Source organism: Salmo salar, chromosome 18 (assembly GCF_965601325.2).
Source record: "Salmo salar chromosome 18, fSalSal1, whole genome shotgun sequence".
Classification (NCBI taxonomy): Eukaryota; Metazoa; Chordata; class Actinopteri; order Salmoniformes; family Salmonidae; genus Salmo; species Salmo salar.
Genome location: NC_138308.1, coordinates 41,997,501 through 42,018,556, shown reverse-complemented (window position 1 = coordinate 42,018,556; position 21,056 = coordinate 41,997,501). Strand labels below are relative to the sequence as shown.

General features: G+C 45.0%; 1 protein-coding gene across 2 annotated transcripts in view; it reads left to right on the top strand.

The window, feature by feature from the left end:
* The first annotated feature begins 3,719 nt into the window (after nt 1–3,719).
* Nucleotides 3,720–21,056, top strand: part of LOC106577425 (DNA-directed RNA polymerase III subunit RPC1) — a 61,227-nt gene continuing 43,890 nt past the window's right edge. For both annotated transcript variants that reach the window (XM_082964980.1, XM_082964981.1), the window contains exons 1-13: nt 3,720–3,996; nt 4,519–4,654; nt 4,981–5,118; nt 9,293–9,464; nt 9,640–9,794; nt 10,158–10,397; nt 10,849–11,011; nt 11,325–11,461; nt 12,618–12,721; nt 14,241–14,382; nt 14,904–15,044; nt 17,581–17,650; nt 20,207–20,334. In XM_082964980.1, coding sequence (XP_082821106.1) covers nt 3,953–3,996; nt 4,519–4,654; nt 4,981–5,118; nt 9,293–9,464; nt 9,640–9,794; nt 10,158–10,397; nt 10,849–11,011; nt 11,325–11,461; nt 12,618–12,721; nt 14,241–14,382; nt 14,904–15,044; nt 17,581–17,650; nt 20,207–20,334 — 1,770 coding nt within the window. In that variant the 5' untranslated portion in view covers nt 3,720–3,952. The remainder of the gene's footprint in view (nt 3,997–4,518; nt 4,655–4,980; nt 5,119–9,292; nt 9,465–9,639; nt 9,795–10,157; nt 10,398–10,848; nt 11,012–11,324; nt 11,462–12,617; nt 12,722–14,240; nt 14,383–14,903; nt 15,045–17,580; nt 17,651–20,206; nt 20,335–21,056) is intronic.

Genomic DNA, 21,056 nt, shown 5'->3' with positions numbered 1-21,056 from the left:
TAACTTCCAACATTCTCATGTCAATTGCACAATATGGGCTAATTTTAAACAATAGTTGAAGATGGTGCTGTCAAATTTGGTTGATATTATATACATTTGAAAGGTGATGTCATGACCTGTCAGAACAACTTGTCAAACAAAGTTTAAAATGTATCAGGGTTTCCTTTTTTTAAAGCAATTCATACAGGTAATTCTGATATGTACCCTAGATGTCAAAGGTCAAAGTTATGTTGACCTGAACATTCCTGAAAGTGTGTCTAGTGGTTAGCTGTGAATCTAAGCCTTTCAATTATATACTGTATGAGTATTGCGTATATGTGAGCAATAACTTTGTTTGTGATAGGGTAAAATACCTACCTTATCCTATGGGGAAAATTAATAGGATGGATGTCACGTCCTAATCCAAGTATGATGTCATTTTCTATAGTAGAGTAGGTCAGGGCGTGACAGGGGGTGGTTTTGTGTTTTTCTATGTTTTCTATTTCTATGCTTAAGTTCTAGTTTTTCTATTTCTATGTTGGGATTGTTTGGGTTGATCTCTAATTAGAGGCAGCTGATCCTCATTGCCTCTGATTAGAGATCATATTTAAGTAGGGGTTTTTCTTCCTGGGTTTTGTGGGTAGTTGTTTTCTGTTTAGTGTATTTCACCTGATGGAACTGTTGTCGGTTGTTTTGTTCTAGTGTCTTCATAATAAAAGTGAATATGAGCACTATACACGCTGCACCTTGGTCCCCTTTATACGACCCACATTACAATGGAGGGATGAATGAAAGAGTGAAAACACAGAGAAAGCTACCATTGCTGCACTGCTATCACACATGTTACAACTCCAGGGACATAGAGCTTCAAGAAAATCACTGTGAGACATGGTCACCCCAAGTGAACCCTACGGCCCAAATGTGGGGGTCTGGCCCATGGACTATTTCTGGAAACGACAGCCTGCAGTACCCAGGTCGACCTTGAACCGCATGGCTTCAATGAGAGGGGGGCAGTCGTTCTCCCCTGATTTCGGCTGACTGTTTGGCTTTCATTCCAACCTTTCCCGCCACTGTGGATATATTTATAGCCCTCTCATAAAGTCTGAGGGCTCCGCTATGTGTCTGATATGCTGACAAAGCTATCTAGCCTCTAACTCATTGCAATTTGAACCCTCTGGTAAATGTGGATAAGTCTAATGTTACTGCATACATTAAATGCTTTTTTCCTAAACGGGTATAGACTTGTTATTGCTTGTGTATCAGATGGGGGATCTGTGAAACTCACTCCTCAGCCTGACGTGTCACCACTTGCGCTGCCAAATAGAAACATTAGCATTAACATTAACAATAAAGTTTAATGAACTTCATTCATCCCTGAGGGGCAATCATTTCTGGCAGGCATAGGATACAGTTAAAAGGCAATAAACATACACTTGAAGCAGTGGCGGTTCTAGACCATTTCAACAGGGGGGGGGGGGCAAGCTGGGGCCAGTTGTACTGTTAGAGGGGCCAGTTACATTAGACGTTATTGTTGTCATATTGTTTTCTTCACTGCATTGCAGGCATTAGCAGGCAAAAGACCATGTTCATAATCATCATCGTTGCCACTGTCTAATAACGGATGTAAAAAAAAGAACGATAGCAAAAATTAGTTATGTAAAAATTACTTCATACTCCACATTTAGGGGGGCCACAAAGGGGTCCAAAATTGTTGTCACAGGGGCAGTCGAAGAGCGAAATGCCTCTAAAAGTGTCCAAAAAGTAAGGCCCTACTCATGAGCGGGTTCTAAATGGAACTCAAAAGGGTTTCCCTGTCACACCCTAATCTGTTTCACCTGACTTTGTGCTTGTCTTTCACCCCCCTCCAGGTGTTGCCCATCCTCCCCATTATCCCCTGTGTATTTATACCTGTGTTCTCTGTTTGTCTGTTGCCAGTTCGTTTTGTTTTGTGAAACCTACCAGCATTTGTTACTCTGCTCCTGCCTGTTCTTGCTCATGTTTTCTAGTCCTTCCTGGTTTTGACCGTTCTGCCTGCCCTGACCCTGATACTGCCTGACATTCTATACCTTGCCCCACCATTCTGGATTATTGACCCCTGTCTGCCTTTGACCTGTCGTATGCCTGCCCCTGTTTTTGAAATTAACTTTTGTTTCTTAGACACTGTGTGCGTCTGGGTCATACCTAAAACGTGATATTCCCCATAGGGACAAATGACAGAATCCTCTATTGGTTCTTCTTGAATAAGTTCTAAATAGCAGAATAGTTTCATCCCCGGAGTTCTTTGCAGTTGACTTTCAACGTCATTACCTGCTAAACAATGTTTTACTGTAATCTTTTAACGATCTCTGTCATACCCACAGACCTGCAGATGTAGCAGCAATCTCTGTCTTACCCACAGACCTGCTGGAGTAGCAGCAATCTCTGTCTTACCCACAGACCTGCTGGTGTAACAGCAAATATCTGTCTTACCCACAGACCTGCTGGTGTAAGAGCAAATGCTGGTCGCTAGCAAACAAGAGGTTGGGAGTTCAAATCCCTAAGTGAGGTTGCCTCCCAGGTAATCAAAATACAGCAGCATGCTATCCCTTACAGCAATAACACCTTGTGGTGACAGAATTGGGGTGAGCTGTTGTAACTTCACAAGGTTTATGCCCTATTCTGTGTTGAACTGTGATGTTATGCATTTCATAGACTCCTGTTATGTCTGCATCCTAACACAAGGCCATTGTGTTCTGGAACTGTTGCTTGGACAAAGACCTGTTGTGTAAACATTATGATTGCATTATCACCCCTCTTCTATATGAGGGACCTGAAACTATCTCCCCAAGGAGCTCCTTCCCTGACTCTGATCAGAGACAGGTCTACCTTGCAGCTGCATGTATTAAAGATTCACTATTATACCTTAAATTAGTCTCTGTCTAAATCTTTGGATCGAGTTTTCCACAACAACCTTAATTCAGCTCTAAAAATACAGTAACTTGTTTTTTTGACAGTGTAATGAAGAACCCTCTGTTTCCTGGTCGACCTGGTTGGCGGATGGTTATAAAAATAACCATTATTAAAAAGGTTATTCGCAGCCCAAAAAAGTGTCCCCCTACAGGGACAAAATTAATAAAGAGGTTGACAATTGTGATACCATTTATTACAGCTCCTACCATTGCTAGTTCTGTTTTTTATTTTTTAAATGTAACCTAAAGTGGTAGATTTACTGCATGTAATAACAGGCTTAATACATAGTAGTGAACTTACTCTATTGGTAATTACGCTGGAACATAGAGCTTATTGTTATGTCATGTAAAGGACATGTTGCATTGTACACTTAAGTATGGGTGGTCCCCGCGGGACTCGAAACCATGACTTTTGGCATTCGCAAGCGCTATGTTCTACGGACGAGCCACACAGGACTAAGTGGCTTTGGATAAAAGTGTTTGCTAAATGGCTTATATTATTGTATACTGTTTTAAGTTTTTCTTCCCCTTAAAACTACAACTCCCATGTGTCCCCTCTCCCGCACTAGAGGAGGTTAAAAAAAAGTCCATACGTCTAACATTATGAACTTTTCAGACAGATTTAGCCTATTCTACAAGGAACATTATCTGTTAATCCATGTAGCTACGAGGAGTGACATTAGTGGAAATGTATTTCTGCACCCGTTTCCTCAGTGTTTATGTAATAATGATTTAGCCCACTGGAGGGCACTTGCTGATGGATAACCTCCCTCTCGTTCATGGGGCGCTCTTCAACCGGATGTGTGCATGTCGTTGTCATATGAATTCATGGTTCACGTTGTATCTTATTGCCGTGGCAGCATTTCTAGCTACAACATGGGAATTGGGAACGACAAGTGACAGTGTCATGACTGTATATCAAGTTTAGTGTAAAACAACAGTGTAGAAAATAACAGTTTATGTGCGGGATCTTATCCTAGATCTGTATTTCTGCCGGAGGTTGGCGGGGGCAAACAGAAGTCACGATGGTGAAAGAGCAGTTTAGAGAGACTGATGTGGCCAAAAAAATGTAAGTATGTCCAGTTAGCGAGCTAGTTTGCTGCTAGCCATTAGCCATTAATATTTCCCCCAGCCCTCTAGCTATGAGTATTGTTCGTAAATAATTGCCTAAAGCAGCTTGCAATTTGTCACATGAGCTTGCTTTTCATAGCTAGCTAGCTTTTTGCAATTGCATCATTGATTGAACGGGGTCAGCAATGCTGGTAACACGTTTTAGAAAGCTAGCTAGTTAGCTACACAAACAATCACATCCCCACCTGGCTAATGTGGCAGGATATCGAACTCATCTTGCCATGACAACTGACACTCTTGCTAAGTACATGGTAAAGCATGACGAAGTAGCCTCAAGTAGACATCCAGAAAGGCAATGCTGACCATGCTTTACAAATGACTCCCAATTGACCCCTAAACTATAGCTTGTTATCATTGGCAGTTGTTGCTTGGGTAGGACCTATTTGCTAGTTGATCTACTAGCCAGTGTCTAATTTAACCCCTATGCTGAGTTGGCTATCTATTCCATTTATGTCAACAGAAGCCACATCTGTTTTGGGATGAAGTCGGCTGAGCAGATGAGACAGCAGGCTCATATCCAAGTGGTCAGTAAGAACCTGTACAGCCAGGACACCAGCCATACTCCTCTACCATACGGCGTACTGGATCATCGCATGGTAGGGCTGACACGTGTACATACACACACAGTACACACACCACCACCCATCACATTGTACACTACCGGTCAAAAGTCTTAGAACACATACTCATTCAAAGGTTTGTCTTTATTTTTACTATTATCTAAATTGTAGAATAATAGTGAAGACATCAACTTTGAAATAACACATGGAATCATGTAGTAACCAAAACAGTGTTAAACAAATCAAAATATATTTTATATTTGAGATTGTTCAAATAGCCACCCTTTGCCTTTATGACAGCTTTGCAAACTCTTGGCATTCTATATTGGTGGTTGTGACCCAACTGTCATGTTATATTCCAGGGCACCAGTGAGAAGGATCGTCCATGTGAGACGTGTGGGAAGAACCTGGCTGACTGTCTGGGACACTATGGATATCTGGATCTGGAGATGCCCTGTTTTCATGTGGGCTATTTCAAAGCCATCATTGGAATCCTACAGGCAAGTTCACTATAACAGTAACAGACAAAATAAAGGAAACACTTGAGTAAATAAGGAATACAAAGTAGGCTATATAGAAAGCAGGTGCTTCCAACACAGGTGTGGTTCCTGAGTTAATTAAGCAATTACCATCCCATCATGCTTAGGATCATGTGTACAAATGCTCAGTTGCCTATTATCTTGGCTACCATGGCTAGAAGAAGAGATCTCAGTGACTTTGAAAGAAGGGTCTCAAAGGAACATAGAGGGTTTAAAGGGTGTGTCTCAGTCACCAGATCTCAACCCAATTGAACACTTACGGAAGATTCTGGAGTGGCATCAGAGACAGCGTTTTCCTCCACCATCAACAAAATACCACATTATGGAATTTCTTGTAGAAGGGTGTCGCATCCCTCTAATAGAGTTTCAGACACTTGTAAAATCTATGCCAAGGAAAGCTGTTCTGGCGGCTCATGGTCGCCCAACGCCCACTTTATGTTGATGTTTCCTTTATTTTGGCAGTTATTTGTATATATTTATCTTCTCTCTCTCTCTACAATGTAGCAAACTAAATATGACATTACTGTACTGCACACTGAGTAGCCTACATCACAACCTTGATCACCCTGATTAAATTATCATAGTTACTTCTTTGACTCTTTTGCTATGTGATTGTTGTTCAAGCTGACCCATTATAACATCATGTGATTGTTATTCAAGCTGGCCCGTTAGAACACCATGTGATTGTTATTCAAGCTGGCCCATTAGAACATCATGTGATTGTTATTCAAGCTGGCCCATTAGAACACCATGTGATTGTTATTCAAGCTGGCCCGTTAGAACACCATGTGATTGTTATTCAAGCTGGCCCATTAGAACATCATGTGATTGTTATTCAAGCTGGCCCATTAGAACACCATGTGATTGTTATTCAAGCTGGCCCATTAGAACATCATGTGATTGTTATTCAAGCTGGCCCGTTAGAACATCATGTGATTGTTATTCAAGCTGGCCCATTAGAACATCATGTGATTGTTATCCAAGCTGGCCCGTTAGAACATCATGTGATTGTTATTCAAGCTGGCCCATTAGAACATCATGTGATTGTTATTCAAGCTGGCCCGTTAGAACACCATGTGATTGTTATTCAAGCTGGCCCATTAGAACATCATGTGATTGTTATTCAAGCTGGCCCATTAGAACATCATGTGATTGTTATTCAAGCTGGCCCATTAGAACACCATGTGATTGTTATTCAAGCTGGCCCATTAGAACATCATGTGATTGTTATTCAAGCTGGCCCGTTAGAACATCATGTGATTGTTATTCAAGCTGGCCCATTAGAACATCATGTGATTGTTATTCAAGCTGGCCCGTTAGAACATCATGTGATTGTTATTCAAGCTGGCCCGTTAGAACATCATGTGATTGTTATTCAAGCTGGCCCGTTAGAACATCATGTGATTGTTATTCAAGCTGGCCCGTTAGAACATCATGTGATTGTTATTCAAGCTGACCCATTATAATATCATGTGATTGTTATTCAAGCTGGCCCATTAGAACATCATGTGATTGTTATTCAAGCTGGCCCGTTAGAACATCATGTGATTGTTATTCAAGCTGGCCCATTAGAACATCATGTGATTGTTATTCAAGCTGGCCCATTAGAACATCATGTGATTGTTATTCAAGCTGGCCCGTTAGAACATCATGTGATTGTTATTCAAGCTGGCCCATTAGAACATCATGTGATTGTTATTCAAGCTGGCCCGTTAGAACATCATGTGATTGTTATTCAAGCTGGCCCATTAGAACATCATGTGATTGTTATTCAAGCTGGCCCGTTAGAACATCATGTGATTGTTATTCAAGCTGGCCCATTAGAACATCATGTGATTGTTATTCAAGCTATCCCATTAGAACATCATGTGATTGTTATTCAAGCTGGCCCATTAGAACATCATGTGATTGTTATTCAAGCTGGTGCATTAGAACATTTATATTTATTTTTGATTTATTTCACCTTTATTTAACCAGGTAGGCCAGTTTAGAACAAGTTCTCATTTACAACTGCGACCTGGCCAAGATAAAGCAAAGCAGTACGACAAAAACAACAACACAGAGTTACACATAAACAAATGTACAGTCAATAACACAATAGAAAAGAAAAATTTAAAAATCTATGTTCAGTGTGTGCAAATCAACAAGGTAATACAGTACGGGGAGTGCTGCTCAGCATGAGGTAATACAGTAGGGGGAGTGCTGCTCAGCGTGAGGTAATACAGTAGGGGGAGTGCTGCTCAGCGTGAGGTAATACAGTAGGGGGAGTGCTGCTCAGCGTGAGGTAATACAGTAGGGGGAGTGCTGCTCAGCGTGAGGTAATACAGTAGGGGGAGTGCTGCTCAGCGTGAGGTAATACAGTAGGGGGAGTGCTGCTCAGCGTGAGGTAATACAGTAGGGGGAGTGCTGCTCAGCATGAGGTAATACAGTAGGGGGAGTGCTGCTCAGCGTGAGGTAATACAGTAGGGGGAGTGCTGCTCAGCGTGAGGTAATACAGTAGGGGGAGTGCTGCTCAGCATGAGGTAATACAGTAGGGGGAGTGCTGCTCAGCGTGAGGTAATACAGTAGGGGGAGTGCTGCTCAGCGTGAGGTAATACAGTAGGGGGAGTGCTGCTCAGCGTGAGGTAATACAGTAGGGGGAGTGCTTCTCAAATGTAATTTTTTATGTGTTCTCCACACTCTCGTCCTCACAAGAACATACTCAAGAGAATGGCTTTGGAGCATGAGAGTGTGGAGCACAGTAGTATGCATATAGAGAAACACCCAATGTGATTGTTGTTCCATTATAACATCATGTGATTGTTGTTCATGTTGTTCCATTATAACTGTTATTGTTGTTCAAATTGGCCCATTATGACATCATGTTGTTGTTGTTGTTGTTCAGATTGGCCCATTATGACATCATGTTGTTGTTGTTCAAATTGGCCCATTATGACACCATGTTGTTGTTCAAATTGGCCCATTATGACATCATGTTGTTGTTGTTCAAATTGGCCCATTATAACATCATGTTGTTGTTGTTCAAATTGGCCCATTATGACATCATGTTGTTGTTGTTGTTCAGATTGGCCCATTATGACATCATGTTGTTGTTGTTCAAATTGGCCCATTATGACACCATGTTGTTGTTCAAATTGGCCCATTATGACATCATGTTGTTGTTGTTCAAATTGGCCCATTATAACATCATGTTGTTGTTGTTCAAATTGGCCCATTATGACATCATGTGATTGTTGATCATGTTGTTCCATTATAACATCATGTTATTGTTGATCATGTTGTTCCATTATAACTATGTTATTGTTGATCATGTTGTTCCATTATAACTATGTTATTGTTGATCATGTTGTTCCATTATAACTATGTTATTGTTGATCATGTTGTTCCATTATAACTATGTTATTGTTGATCATGTTGTTCCATTATAACTATGTTATTGTTGATCATGTTGTTCCATTATAACTATGTTATTGTTGATCATGTTGTTCCATTATAACTATGTTATTGTTGATCATGTTGTTCCATTATAACTATGTTATTGTTGATCATGTTGTTCCATTATAACTATGTTATTGTTGATCATGTTGTTCCATTATAACTATGTTATTGTTGATCATGTTGTTCCATTATAACTATGTTATTGTTGATCATGTTGTTCCATTATAACTATGTTATTGTTGATCATGTTGTTCCATTATAACTATGTTATTGTTGATCATGTTGTTCCATTATAACTATGTTATTGTTGATCATGTTGTTCCATTATAACTATGTTATTGTTGATCATGTTGTTCCATTATAACTATGTTATTGTTGATCATGTTGTTCCATTATAACTATGTTATTGTTGATCATGTTGTTCCATTATAACTATGTTATTGTTGATCATGTTGTTCCATTATAACTATGTTATTGTTGATCATGTTGTTCCATTATAACTATGTGATTGTTGATCATGTTGTTCCATTATAACATCATGTTATTGTTGATCATGTTGTTCCATTATAACTATGTTATTGTTGTTCAAATTAGCCCATTATAACATGTTGTTGTTGTTCAAATTAGCCCATTATGACATGTTATTGTTGTTCAAATTGTTCCATTATGACATCATGTGATTGTGGTATCCCTCCAGATGATCTGTAAGACGTGTTCTCACATCATGCTGACTAAAGAGGAGAAACTACAGTTTATGGATGTGTTGAAGAGGCCAGGCCTAGCGTACCTCCAGAAACGAGGAATGAAGAAGAAGATATCCGACAAATGCCGCAAAAGGACAATGTGTCTCAATTGCTCCACGTTAAATGGTAGGGTATCAACAATATCTTAGTCTTTGACTGTTTACGGTTCAATTTTGGCATTTGGGCTTAAATACATATTATTAAGTTATATTTGAATTGAGTTGAATTTAGTTGAGTTGAAAGCATAGCCCAAGTGGTGGTTGGTGTGACTGATAATGTCTTTGTTCTTGCCATTTAACAGGACCAGTGAAGAAGTGTGGCTTGCTAAAGATCCTCCACGAGAAATACAAGACAACCAAGAAAGTGGTGGACACTGTAGTATCAGACTTTCTCAACTCATTCGATATCGCAATAGAACACAACAAAGAAGTGGAGGGCTTGCTTAACAGGGCTCAGGTGAGTCACGTTGAAGGCAACTTTTAACAGTTTACATGTCTACTTTGTAGAGGTCATGTGAGGTTAATGGTTTGTTTTGTATGTTTTTCACTTAGCAGTGACTCACAGTACAGAGTTCATACAGGGTTAGTATATGGGATCCTTGTTGGAATTGAACCCACAACCCTGGTATTACTAGAGCAACACTCTTCTTACCAACTGGATCACACAGGTTTTAAATGCTGACCGATCATGTCTTTCACCCCGACGGAGAACCTGAGTCCTCTAGTGGTACTGAACCTCTTCAAAATGTCTGTCTGAATCCGGGAAACTGGCCCTTCTGGTTTTAAATGCTGACTGACCTTCATGCCCTGTGGTTTCCAGGAGAACCTGAGTCCTCTGGTGGTGTTGAACCTGTTCAGGAGGATTCCAGCGGAGGACATTCCCCTGCTCCTGATGAACCCTGAGGCAGGTAAGCCTGCAGACCTCATCCTCACCCGTCTGCTGGTACCCCCACTCTGCATCCGCCCCTCTGTCATCTCAGACCTCAAGTCAGGTACTAACGAGGATGACCTCACCATGAAGCTCACAGAGATCATCTTCCTCAATGATGTCATCAAGAAGGTGGGTAAATCACATTTACATTTTAGTCATGTATGATGTCATAGAGAAGGTGGGCATCATGGGATTGGGACAGTAGCAGAAGTGTCAATGAATTTCTGATTAATCGGCCCGGGAGTTTTTCCATGAACTGACCAGGAAAACCTCTGGGCCCCAGTAGGCTATTACTAACTAGTTGGTCAGCTGAGGAAAACCTCTGGGCCCCAGTAGGCTATTAGTAACTAGTTGGTCAACTAAGGAAAACCTCTGGGCCCCAGTAGGCTATTACTAACTAGTTGGTCAGCTAAGGAAAACCTCTGGGCCTTTTTATGAAAGCAATAACACAAGACAGAAAGAAGTTACAATTTCCAATTCACATTAGACAATAAGGTGGTTTGATGTTGTTGTTATTGTTGTCTAATGAATGTTGAGTGATGAATGAGTTGTTCTGCCTGCCTCCCATGCCGTCCCACAGCACCGTATGTCAGGGGCCAAGACCCAGATGATCATGGAGGACTGGGACTTCCTCCAGCTGCAATGTGCTCTCTACATCAACAGTGAGCTCTCTGGCATCCCCCTCAACATGGCCCCTAAGAAGTGGACCAGAGGCTTCGTTCAGAGACTCAAGGGCAAACAAGGTCTCGCTCATATAAATAGTGATTTCTAATTATTTAATAGTTACCTGTTGTCTATTCTGATGTCTAGTTCTGTGGTCACTCTCACCATCGTCTTTATTGATAGTTGACACTGAATTCATGTGAATGTCATGTCTTTTGTCATAAACAATTTAGTTTATTTACACAGCTGACTCAGAAACAGGAAGTATCCTAGTTGATTGTAGAGCCATTTAATCACAAATTATAGAGTGGAATGTTATTCTCCACTGCTGCCTTTGGATTGATAAGAATTTGGAGACACTCAGTTATTGATGGTTCGTGGTGTCTCTCTCAGGGCGATTCCGTGGAAACCTCTCGGGGAAGAGAGTGGATTTCTCTGGGAGAACGGTCATCTCTCCGGACCCCAACCTGCGGATCGATGAGGTGGCTGTCCCTGTGCACGTAGCCAAAATCCTGACCTACCCAGAGAAGGTAAGAATCTTATTGTCCACACTTTAACTACAACTTATAAAGGCTTTATAGGAATTAGGGCTTTCCACGTTAAAGCGCAAACCTTTTTAATGCTGTTAATTTCTTTGACGTTTTTAATCGCTTCTCCATTTCTTTACCCCGCGCGACCCATTTTAAGCGCACGTGTTTCAGCGAGGACCCTTTTAAGCGCAACACACAACACACTCTATGCTGTGTACTGTCACTGTGCACTCGGTCTCAGTAGCGCTGTCTGTCTCCATTGTGGTGCGCTATGCACACAGCTTTGAGAAACAGTTCTGAAGGCAACCGTACAGATACTTCTACCATAAACATGTTCCCAGGCATTTCTTTAGAGGACAGCAAAAAAACATGAATTTGGACAGAAGTAGCGAACTAGTTATGCTAACGTTAGCTAGCTAGACAAAATATTGTTTACAATGCCATGGCTGAATGCCTCTTGATTCATCGAACTTCCCACAATGATTTTAATCAGAACAGGACATCCATTCCATATAACTACTGTTTCTGTTGTAGTTCACAGGTCAAAATACTTAATGATCCCAATTGTAGTAGCAGCAGCTTGCGACTAGTTCATGATGAAGACCATGGATCAGTTCAGCTTCAATATTATTGATAAGAGGGAGTAGGCCTCCTGAACCTTTGGGATCATGAATAGCTTGTATGTTACAGCGATGTTTGTGTTGTTTATGGTGAAAATGCCTTTAAAACATTTTGATCCAGACTATTTTGGGTTTAATAGTAACTCAATGTTCTGCTTTTTAATGAAAAATGTGTTGAAGTCCAAATTGGAGCAAATTCTAACATTGCAATGAATCGCGATTTAACTAATTCCATTAACTCTATTGAATTATTTTAATCGTTTGACTGCCTTAATAAGAATACATCAGTAGTTTATTTTATTTATTTATTTATTTCACCTTTATTTAACCAGGTAGGCAAGTTGAGAACAAGTTCTCATTTACAATTGCGACCTGGCCATTTATAAGCACTACATAGATGCTTCACAAATCAGGATGGATCACAAGGAAGTTTGAGTGCCTTTTCCAGCTGTCTTTACCATTGAGAAGTAACATGCACAGTGTCACTTCACTGTCCTGTTGTATGACCTGTGACCTCTAACTTGTTGTGCCCCAAGGTGAACAAGGCCAACTTGGAGATGCTGAGGAAGCTGGTGCGTAGCGGTCCTGAGGTCCACCCTGGAGCCAACTTCATCCAGCAACGACACACGCAGATGAAGAGGTCAGGACAGTTCTATTGGACATGTTTAGTCAGTTAAAAAGCATGAGCTGATCCACACCCCAAAATGTTGGAGGCACTACATGCTAAAACGTTGGTGAGGTTTACCCATTCACTTATTAGAAAGATATATACAGTATCTTTCTTTCTTTTAAGACATTTTAGTTGTTTTAAAGGGATACTTTATCTTGTGGCTCTTTAGCTACTTCCTCAGTCAGATGAGCTCGTTGGGACCATTTTAATGTCTATTTACTGGGACACCAGTTCATCTGACTCTGGGTAGGTAGATAAAGGGCCTCATTGTCCTGAAGTATCCCCTTTTTAATAGATGCTCTTATCCAGTGTCAACTAAATTAGCTAAAACAACCACATTATCACAATCATTTGGTTGTTGGTTGGGTCCGCCATCCTTTTGGTTATAGGCCTACCACTAAACTGAAACTGTGGTTAGGGAAAGGGGGAAAGGGGGATACCTAGTCAGTTGTACAACTGAATGCCTTCAACTAAAATGTGTCATCCTTATTTAACCCAACCCCTCTGAATCAGAGAGGTGCAGGAGTCATTTAACCCAACCCCTCTGAATCAGAGAGGTGCAGGAGTCATTTAACCCAACCCCTCTGAATCAGAGAGGTGCAGGAGTCATTTAACCCAACCCCTCTGAATCAGAGAGGTGCAGGAGTCATTTAACCCAACCCCTCTGAATCAGAGAGGTGCAGGAGTCATTTAACCCAACCCCTCTGAATCAGAGAGGTGCAGGAGTCATTTAACCCAACCCATCTGAATCAGAGAGGTGCAGGAGTCATTTAACCCAACCCCTCTGAATCAGAGAGGTGCAGGAGTCATTTAACCCAACCCATCTGAATCAGAGAGGTGCAGGAGTCATTTAACCCAACCCCTCTGAATCAGAGAGGTGCAGGAGTCATTTAACCCAACCCCTCTGAATCAGAGAGGTGCAGGAGTCATTTAACCCAACCCCTCTGAATCAGAGAGGTGCAGTGGGTCTGCCTTAATCGACATCCACGTCTTCGGCGCCCGGGGAATAGTGGGTTAACTGCCTTACTCAGGGGCAGAACGACAGATTTGTACCTTGTGAGCTCGGGGATTTGATCTATCAACCTTTCGGTTACTGGCCCAATGCTCTACACTAGGCTACCTGCCGCCCCTGCCGGTTACAGGCCTACCACTAAACTGAAACGGTGGTTACAGGCCTACCACTAAACTGAAACGGTGGTTACAGGCCTACCACTAAACTGAAACGGTGGTTACAGGCCTACCACTAAACTGAAACTGTGGTTACAGGCCTACCACTAAACTGAAACTGTGGTTACAGGCCTACCACTAAACTGAAACTGTGGTTAAAGGCCTACCACTAAACTGAAACTGTGGTTACAGGCCTACCACTAAACTGAAACTGTGGTTACAGGCCTACCACTAAACTGAAACTTTGTATGAAACCACATGTTTAGGTGTATGTTCTAAGAGTATTCCCTGTGTGTGTGTGTGTGTGTGTGTGTGTCTCCAGGTTTCTGAAGTACGGGAACCGAGAGAAGATGGCCCAGGAGCTGAGGTTTGGAGACGTGGTGGAGAGACACATGATCGATGGAGACATCGTCCTCTTCAACCGACAGCCCTCTCTACACAAACTCAGCATCATGGCTCATATTGTGAGTGCTCTGTCTCTCTCCACATCACACACCCGTCCTTCACTTCGGCTCTCAGTCTGGAAACTCCATGTCAACGTGTAGGCAGGAAGAGAACCTCCCTGTTACAAGTTGGGGATTTTGTGTGATGTATATTGGGGTTGTCTGTTTTATAGCTGCCTTGTCGTGTAGCTGTTACTGTTTTAGAGCTGCCTTGTCGTGTAGCTGTTACTGTTTTATAGCTGCCTTGTCGTGTAGCTGTTACTGTTTTAGAGCTGCCTTGTCGTGTAGCTGTTACTGTTTTAGAGCTGCCTTGTCGTGTAGCTGTTACTGTTTTAGAGCTGCCTTGTCGTGTAGCTCTTACTGTTTTAGAGCTGCCTTGTCGTGTAGCTGTTACTGTTTTAGAGCTGCCTTGTCGTGTAGCTGTTACTGTTTTAGAGCTGCCTTGTCGTGTAGCTGTTACTGTTTTAGATGTATCAAGATAAGTCTATTTCAGGCAGATCTCAATGAAATCATTATTGTATTCATCTTTGTCTGTCCTAAAGGCCAAAGTGAAGCCTCACAGAACGTTCCGGTTCAACGAGTGTGTGTGCACGCCGTACAACGCTGACTTTGACGGGGACGAGATGAACCTTCACCTTCCCCAGACAGAGGAGGCCAAGGCTGAAGCCCTGGTTCTGATGGGGGTTAGTGTCACCTGCCCTGCTTCACCTTTAGACTCCTGCAGCACACCTCACACCCCTACACGCTGTACAGCCCCCCTACACGCTGTACAGCCCCCCTACACGCTGTACAGCCCCCCTACACGCTGTACAGCCCCCCTACACGCTGTGCAGCCCCCCTACACGCTGTGCAGCCCCCTACATGCTGTGCAGCCCCCCTACACGCTGTACAGCCCCCCTACATGCTGTGCAGCCCCCCTACACGCTGTACAGCCCCCCTACACGCTGTGCAGCCCCCCTACACGCTGTGCAGCCCCCCCTAAACCGCCCCCCCTACACCCCTGAACCGCCCCGCGGTCCACCCCTGAACCGCCCCGCGGTCCACCCCTACACCGCCCCGCGGTCCACCCCTACACCGCCCCGCCGTCCACCCCTACACCGCCCCGCCGTCCACCCCTACACCGCCCCGCAGTCCACCCCTACACCGCGCCGCAGTCCACCCCTACTATGCCCCATAGTCCACCCCTACACCGCCCCGCAGTCCACCCCTACACCGCCCCGCAGTCCACCCCTACACCGCCCCGCAGTCCACCCCTACACCGCCCCGCAGTCCACCCCTACTACAGCCCGCAGTCCACCCCTACTACAGCCCGCAGTCCACCCCTACTACGCCCCATAGTCCACCCCTACACCGCCCCGCGGTCCACCCCTACTACGCCCCATAGTCCACCCCTACACCGCCCCGCGGTCCACCCCTACACCGCCCCCGCGGTCCACCCCTACACCGCCCCGCAGTCCACCCCTCTTCACCGCCCCGCAGTCCACCCCTACTATGCCCCGTAGTCCACCCCTACACCGCCCCGCAGTCCACCCCTACACCGCCCCGCAGTCCACCCGTACTACGCCCCATAGTCCACCCCTACACCGCCCCGCAGTCCACCCCTACACCACCCCTACACCGCCCCTACACCGCCCCGCAGTCCACCCCTACACCGCCCCGCAGTCCACCCCTACAGCGCCCCGCAGTCCGCCCCTACACCGCCCCGCAGTCCACCCCTACTACGCCCCGCAGTCCACCCCTACTACGCCCCATAGTCCACCCCTACACCGCCCCGCAGTCCACCCCTACACCGCCCCGCAGTCCACCCCTACACCGCCCCGCAGTCCACCCGTACTACGCCCCATAGTCCACCCCTACACCGCCCCGCAGTCCACCCCTACACCACCCCTACACCGCCCCGCAGTCCACCCCTACACCGCCCCTACACCGCCCCGCAGTCCACCCCTACTACGCCCCGCAGTCCACCCCTACTACGCCCCATAGTCCACCCCTACACCGCCCTGCAGTCCACCCCTACACCACCCCTACACCGCCCCTACACCGCCCCGCAGTCCACCCCTACACCGCCCCGCAGTCCACCCCTACACCGCCCCGCAGTCCACCCCTACACCGCCCCTACACCGCCCCGCAGTCCACCCCTACTACGCCCCGCAGTCCACCCCTACTACGCCCCATAGTCCACCCCTACACCGCCCCGCAGTCCACCCCTACACCGCCCCTACTACGCCCCGCAGTCCACCCCTACACCGCCCCGCAGTCCACCCCTACACCGCCCCGCAGTCCACCCCTACACCGCCCCGCAGTCCACCCCTACACCGCCCCGCAGTCCACCCCTACACCGCCCCGCAGTCCACCCGTACTACGCCCCATAGTCCACCCCTACACCGCCCCGCAGTCCACCCCTACACCACCCCTACACCGCCCCGCAGTCCACCCCTACACCGCCCCGCAGTCCACCCCTACACCGCCCCGCAGTCCACCCCTACACCGCCCCGCAGTCCACCCCTACACCGCCCCGCAGTCCACCCCTACACCGCCCCTACACCGCCCCGCAGTCCACCCCTACTACGCCCCGCAGTCCACCCCTACTACGCCCCATAGTCCACCCCTACACCGCCCCGCAGTCCACCCCTACACCACCCCTACACCGCCCCTACACCGCCCCGCAGTCCACCCCTACACCGCCCCGCAGTCCACCCCTACACCGCCCCGCAGTCCACCCCTACACCGCCCCGCAGTCCACCCCTACACCGCCCCGCAGTCCACCCGTACTACGCCCCATAGTCCACCCCTACACCGCCCCGCAGTCCACCCCTACACCACCCCTACACCGCCCCGCAGTCCAGCCCCTACACCCGCCCCGCAGTCCACCCCTACACCGCCCCGCAGTCCACCCCTACACCGCCCCTACACGCCGCCCCGCAGTCCACCCCTACTACGCCCCGCAGTCCACCCCTACTACGCCCCATAGTCCACCCCTACACCGCCCCGCAGTCCACCCCTACACCGCCCCGCAGTCCACCCCTACACCGCCCCGCAGTCCACCCCTACACCGCCCCGCAGTCCACCCCTACAACACCCCACAGTCCACCCCTACACTTCTCCTCTCTGTCACTGAGTCTTTCAAAGCCCAGGTTTAAACTACAACCTGTACAGCCGAGGGTCTAATTTCACACTGAACGATCCTTTTCTCATTTCTCTTGGTCTCTTTCCCTCCAGACCAAAGCCAACCTGGTGACCCCCAGAAACGGAGAGCCTCTGATTGCTGCTATTCAAGACTTTCTGACAGGTCAGCCATTGTGTTACAGCAATAGCCAATCATTGTTTGTCGCAGCAAGGCCTGACAGCCAATCAAATGGCTAATTTGTCAGATGATTGAGGGCTTTGACCCCTGTATTAGTGAGTGTCTCAAACTGCTGGTTGTTAAGGGGAGAAAAGAGAAAGGTTTTGACTTGGTGATCATGTGTTCAACATGATGGAAAACGTCTCCCTGGAGCGCTCCCATCTGTTCATTGCATTTGATCGTCACTTACCTCTTGTTAAGTCAACACCTTGATGGGATTCTTCATACTGACTTTATTATCCACTATGGTTTGACATTTGAAACTGAATTCAGGAAGATGGGCTTATGTCAAATCTTTTTTTTATACATTTTATAAAAGTACAGTCCCAGAGCTTTGAAATGGTATATTATGAAACATGGGAAAGTTATGCTTCTTTGAGGTTTGATAAACTTGTTATCCCAATATGGAGATAATGAGGAGAAAAATGGCCTTGAATGGTTTTCCCCTTTTCTAGAGACACTTGTTTCTTTACGTCCATTCAGCATCGTTCGCACCCTCTTAAGCCTTAGTCCCACACATTTATTTAACAATTCACATGTAAATTCACGAGTCAGCATGGCATTGTCCTCCAGAAAGTAGTCTCTCTTTCAGTGGCGGTAGTGACGTTTAACATGAGAGAGGGCGACTTTTATTTTTAATGACCATGGCCTTATTTCTCTTACAGCGTATTGGATGACTGTCATTCATATTCCATTCACCCAGCTCTATGTAACAGCGATAGGTTTAGGCTACTACACGATACTCAAATGTTCCCTGTTCCCATCATGAGGTTGCTACAACCTAGCCTGTGGATGAAAGTTTACAACGTAGGTGCACAGGTTGAGAGAAATTAGACTAATCAAGGTGACAGACATTGACGCATTCAATAACGTCTTGCACACTCTTGCCTGCATCTAGCTGACCTAGTGTGTAATCATTACTCCAACAGTTGCAAACAAGAGTTTCTATTGGACAAATTAAATTATGGTAATCATTTTCGTTCCGCTTGCTTCCGTTTTAAGAATTGGTTTTCAACAGAATCAATGGAATGAATACACCCCTGATCACACGCAAACACAGTTCATTTTCATAGCCGCCACATACAAACAGCATGAACATTTTGCTCGTTGTATAATTCCTTCTTGCATCTGTGCGCTCTCCTCCTCTCATCTTTTCCCTTCGCTTGTGGACTTCAGTGCCCAACACATCCGCTGACTGTGACCAGGCGAAAAACCTTTCCAAGCCAAACCTTCATGTCGTAGCCGCTAACTGCTACACACAGCCTACATCGTTGTCAACATATTAGCTAACGATGTTAGTAATGTCATAGTCAACATTGCTGCTAGAACTAACAAGGTTGGTAAACCCGCTAAAATCATGCAGTGCAGTCAGCAAGCAGTTTAGCAGTAACACTGGTGGGCCCCGGTGGCAATAAATTTAATAAAACCAAAAGCTTACCTTGACTTGAAAGAGTTGCAGTGTTGAACTGTCATAGCCAGCTGGCTAACATAGCATCCCTCTCTGTTTGAGGAGGCTAAACTAGCTAGCTGCATTCGCTAGCTAAGTGAAAGTGGAAAAAAATACAACTAAATATCTCTCTCTCTCTATTGCTTCTCCTTCATTAACTAAATTAATTTGTTCAAACTTTTGTCTTTCTCTCTGAGTCAACTACTCACCACATTTTATACTCTGGAGTGCTACCAAGCTGTAGCTTATCCTTTCAGTACTAGATGAATTATCTGATCCTTTGATTGGGTGGACAACATGTTAAGTCCATGCTGCATAAGTTCTGATAGGTTAAAGGACGTCCTCCAGAAGTTGTCACAATTACTGTGTAAGTCTATGGAAGGGGGTGAGGCCTACCAGCCTCCTAGGTTTTGTATTGAAGTCAATGTATCCAGAGGAGGACGGAAGCTAGCTGTCCTCCGGCTACACCATGGTGCTACCTTACAAAGTGCTGTTGAGGCTACTGTAGACCATCGCAAAACAGTGTATTTTAAACAATTATTTGGTGTCGTGAATATATTAAGGTATAGTTTCATCTAAGAAGGACAACTTTTTTTAAAAATTCACTGAGGCTCCACTGCTCTCTATTATCCCCCCTCCATTATCAGCCAATCATGGAGCCTGTCTTTCTCCCTATAGAGCTCAGTGCTTTCTCCTTGGCTAAACTAGGCTCTTAATTTAACATGTTTATTCATCTTTACGGATTCCAGACATGTTTGTAATAAGTCATATGAAAGTTCACATGTTCAAGAAGGCTTATCTGCAACAAAAATAATCATATATTCTTCTTCGTTTTTTACGTCTTTACTGTGAAGTAGGAAATGGTGTCAAATGCCTACAATCCTGAATCCGGTCACATTTTGTAGCAATGTCAAAATAACATCTCTGTATTTATCATATTTGGAAAAAGTGTAGCCTAATATTTCTTAGGCTATTTGTTAGGAGCACAATAGCTGTATGTTTCACACTCCACATTTCAACACCCTACTCTTCTCCTCTCTCGCCTTTCTTCACAGGAGCCTACCTGTTGACCCTGAAGGACACTTTCTTCGATAGGTCTAAAGCCTGCCAGATAGTGGCCTCTATCCTGGTGGGGGTGGATGAGAGGATCAAGATAGCTCTCCCACACCCTGCCATACTCAAGGTACAGTACGGCTCTCCTCTTTTGGTTGAACTGAATGATGGGACTGTTTAGTGGATTTTGGGCTGAAATCTGTTATTCTCTGTCGTGAGGAGAAAAGTCACTGGGAGACATATACAGTGTGACATTCTTTAGTAGTTAAATATCAGTTGGTCTGAAAGTCACTGGGAGTCATATACAGTGTGACATTCTTTAGTAGTTAAATATCAGTTGGTCTGAAAGTCACTGGGAGTCATATACAGTGTGACATTCTTTACTAGTTAAATATCAGTTGGTTCGCAACTCGTCAATTATTTGGGTGTTGGTCTTTTTGTTGCCAGTCCATCATGACTCTGTTGCCAGTCCATCATGACTCTGTTGCCAGTCCATCATGACTCTGTTGCCAGTCCATCATGACTCTGTTGCCAGTCCATCATGACTCTGTTGCCAGTCCATCATGACTCTGTTGTCAGTCCATCATGACTCTGTTGTCAGTCCATCATGACTCTGTTGCCAGTCCGCCATGACTCTGTTGCCAGTCCGCCATGACTCTGTTGTCTGTTGTTAGCCCATGACTCTGTTGTTAGCCCATGACTCTGTTGTCTGTTGTCAGCCCATGACTCTGTTGTTAGCCCATGACTCTGTTGTCTGTTGTTAGCCCATGACTCTGTTGCCAGTCCGCCTTGACTCTGTTGTCTGTTGTTAGCCCATGACTCTGTTGTCTGTTGTTAGCCCATGACTCTGTT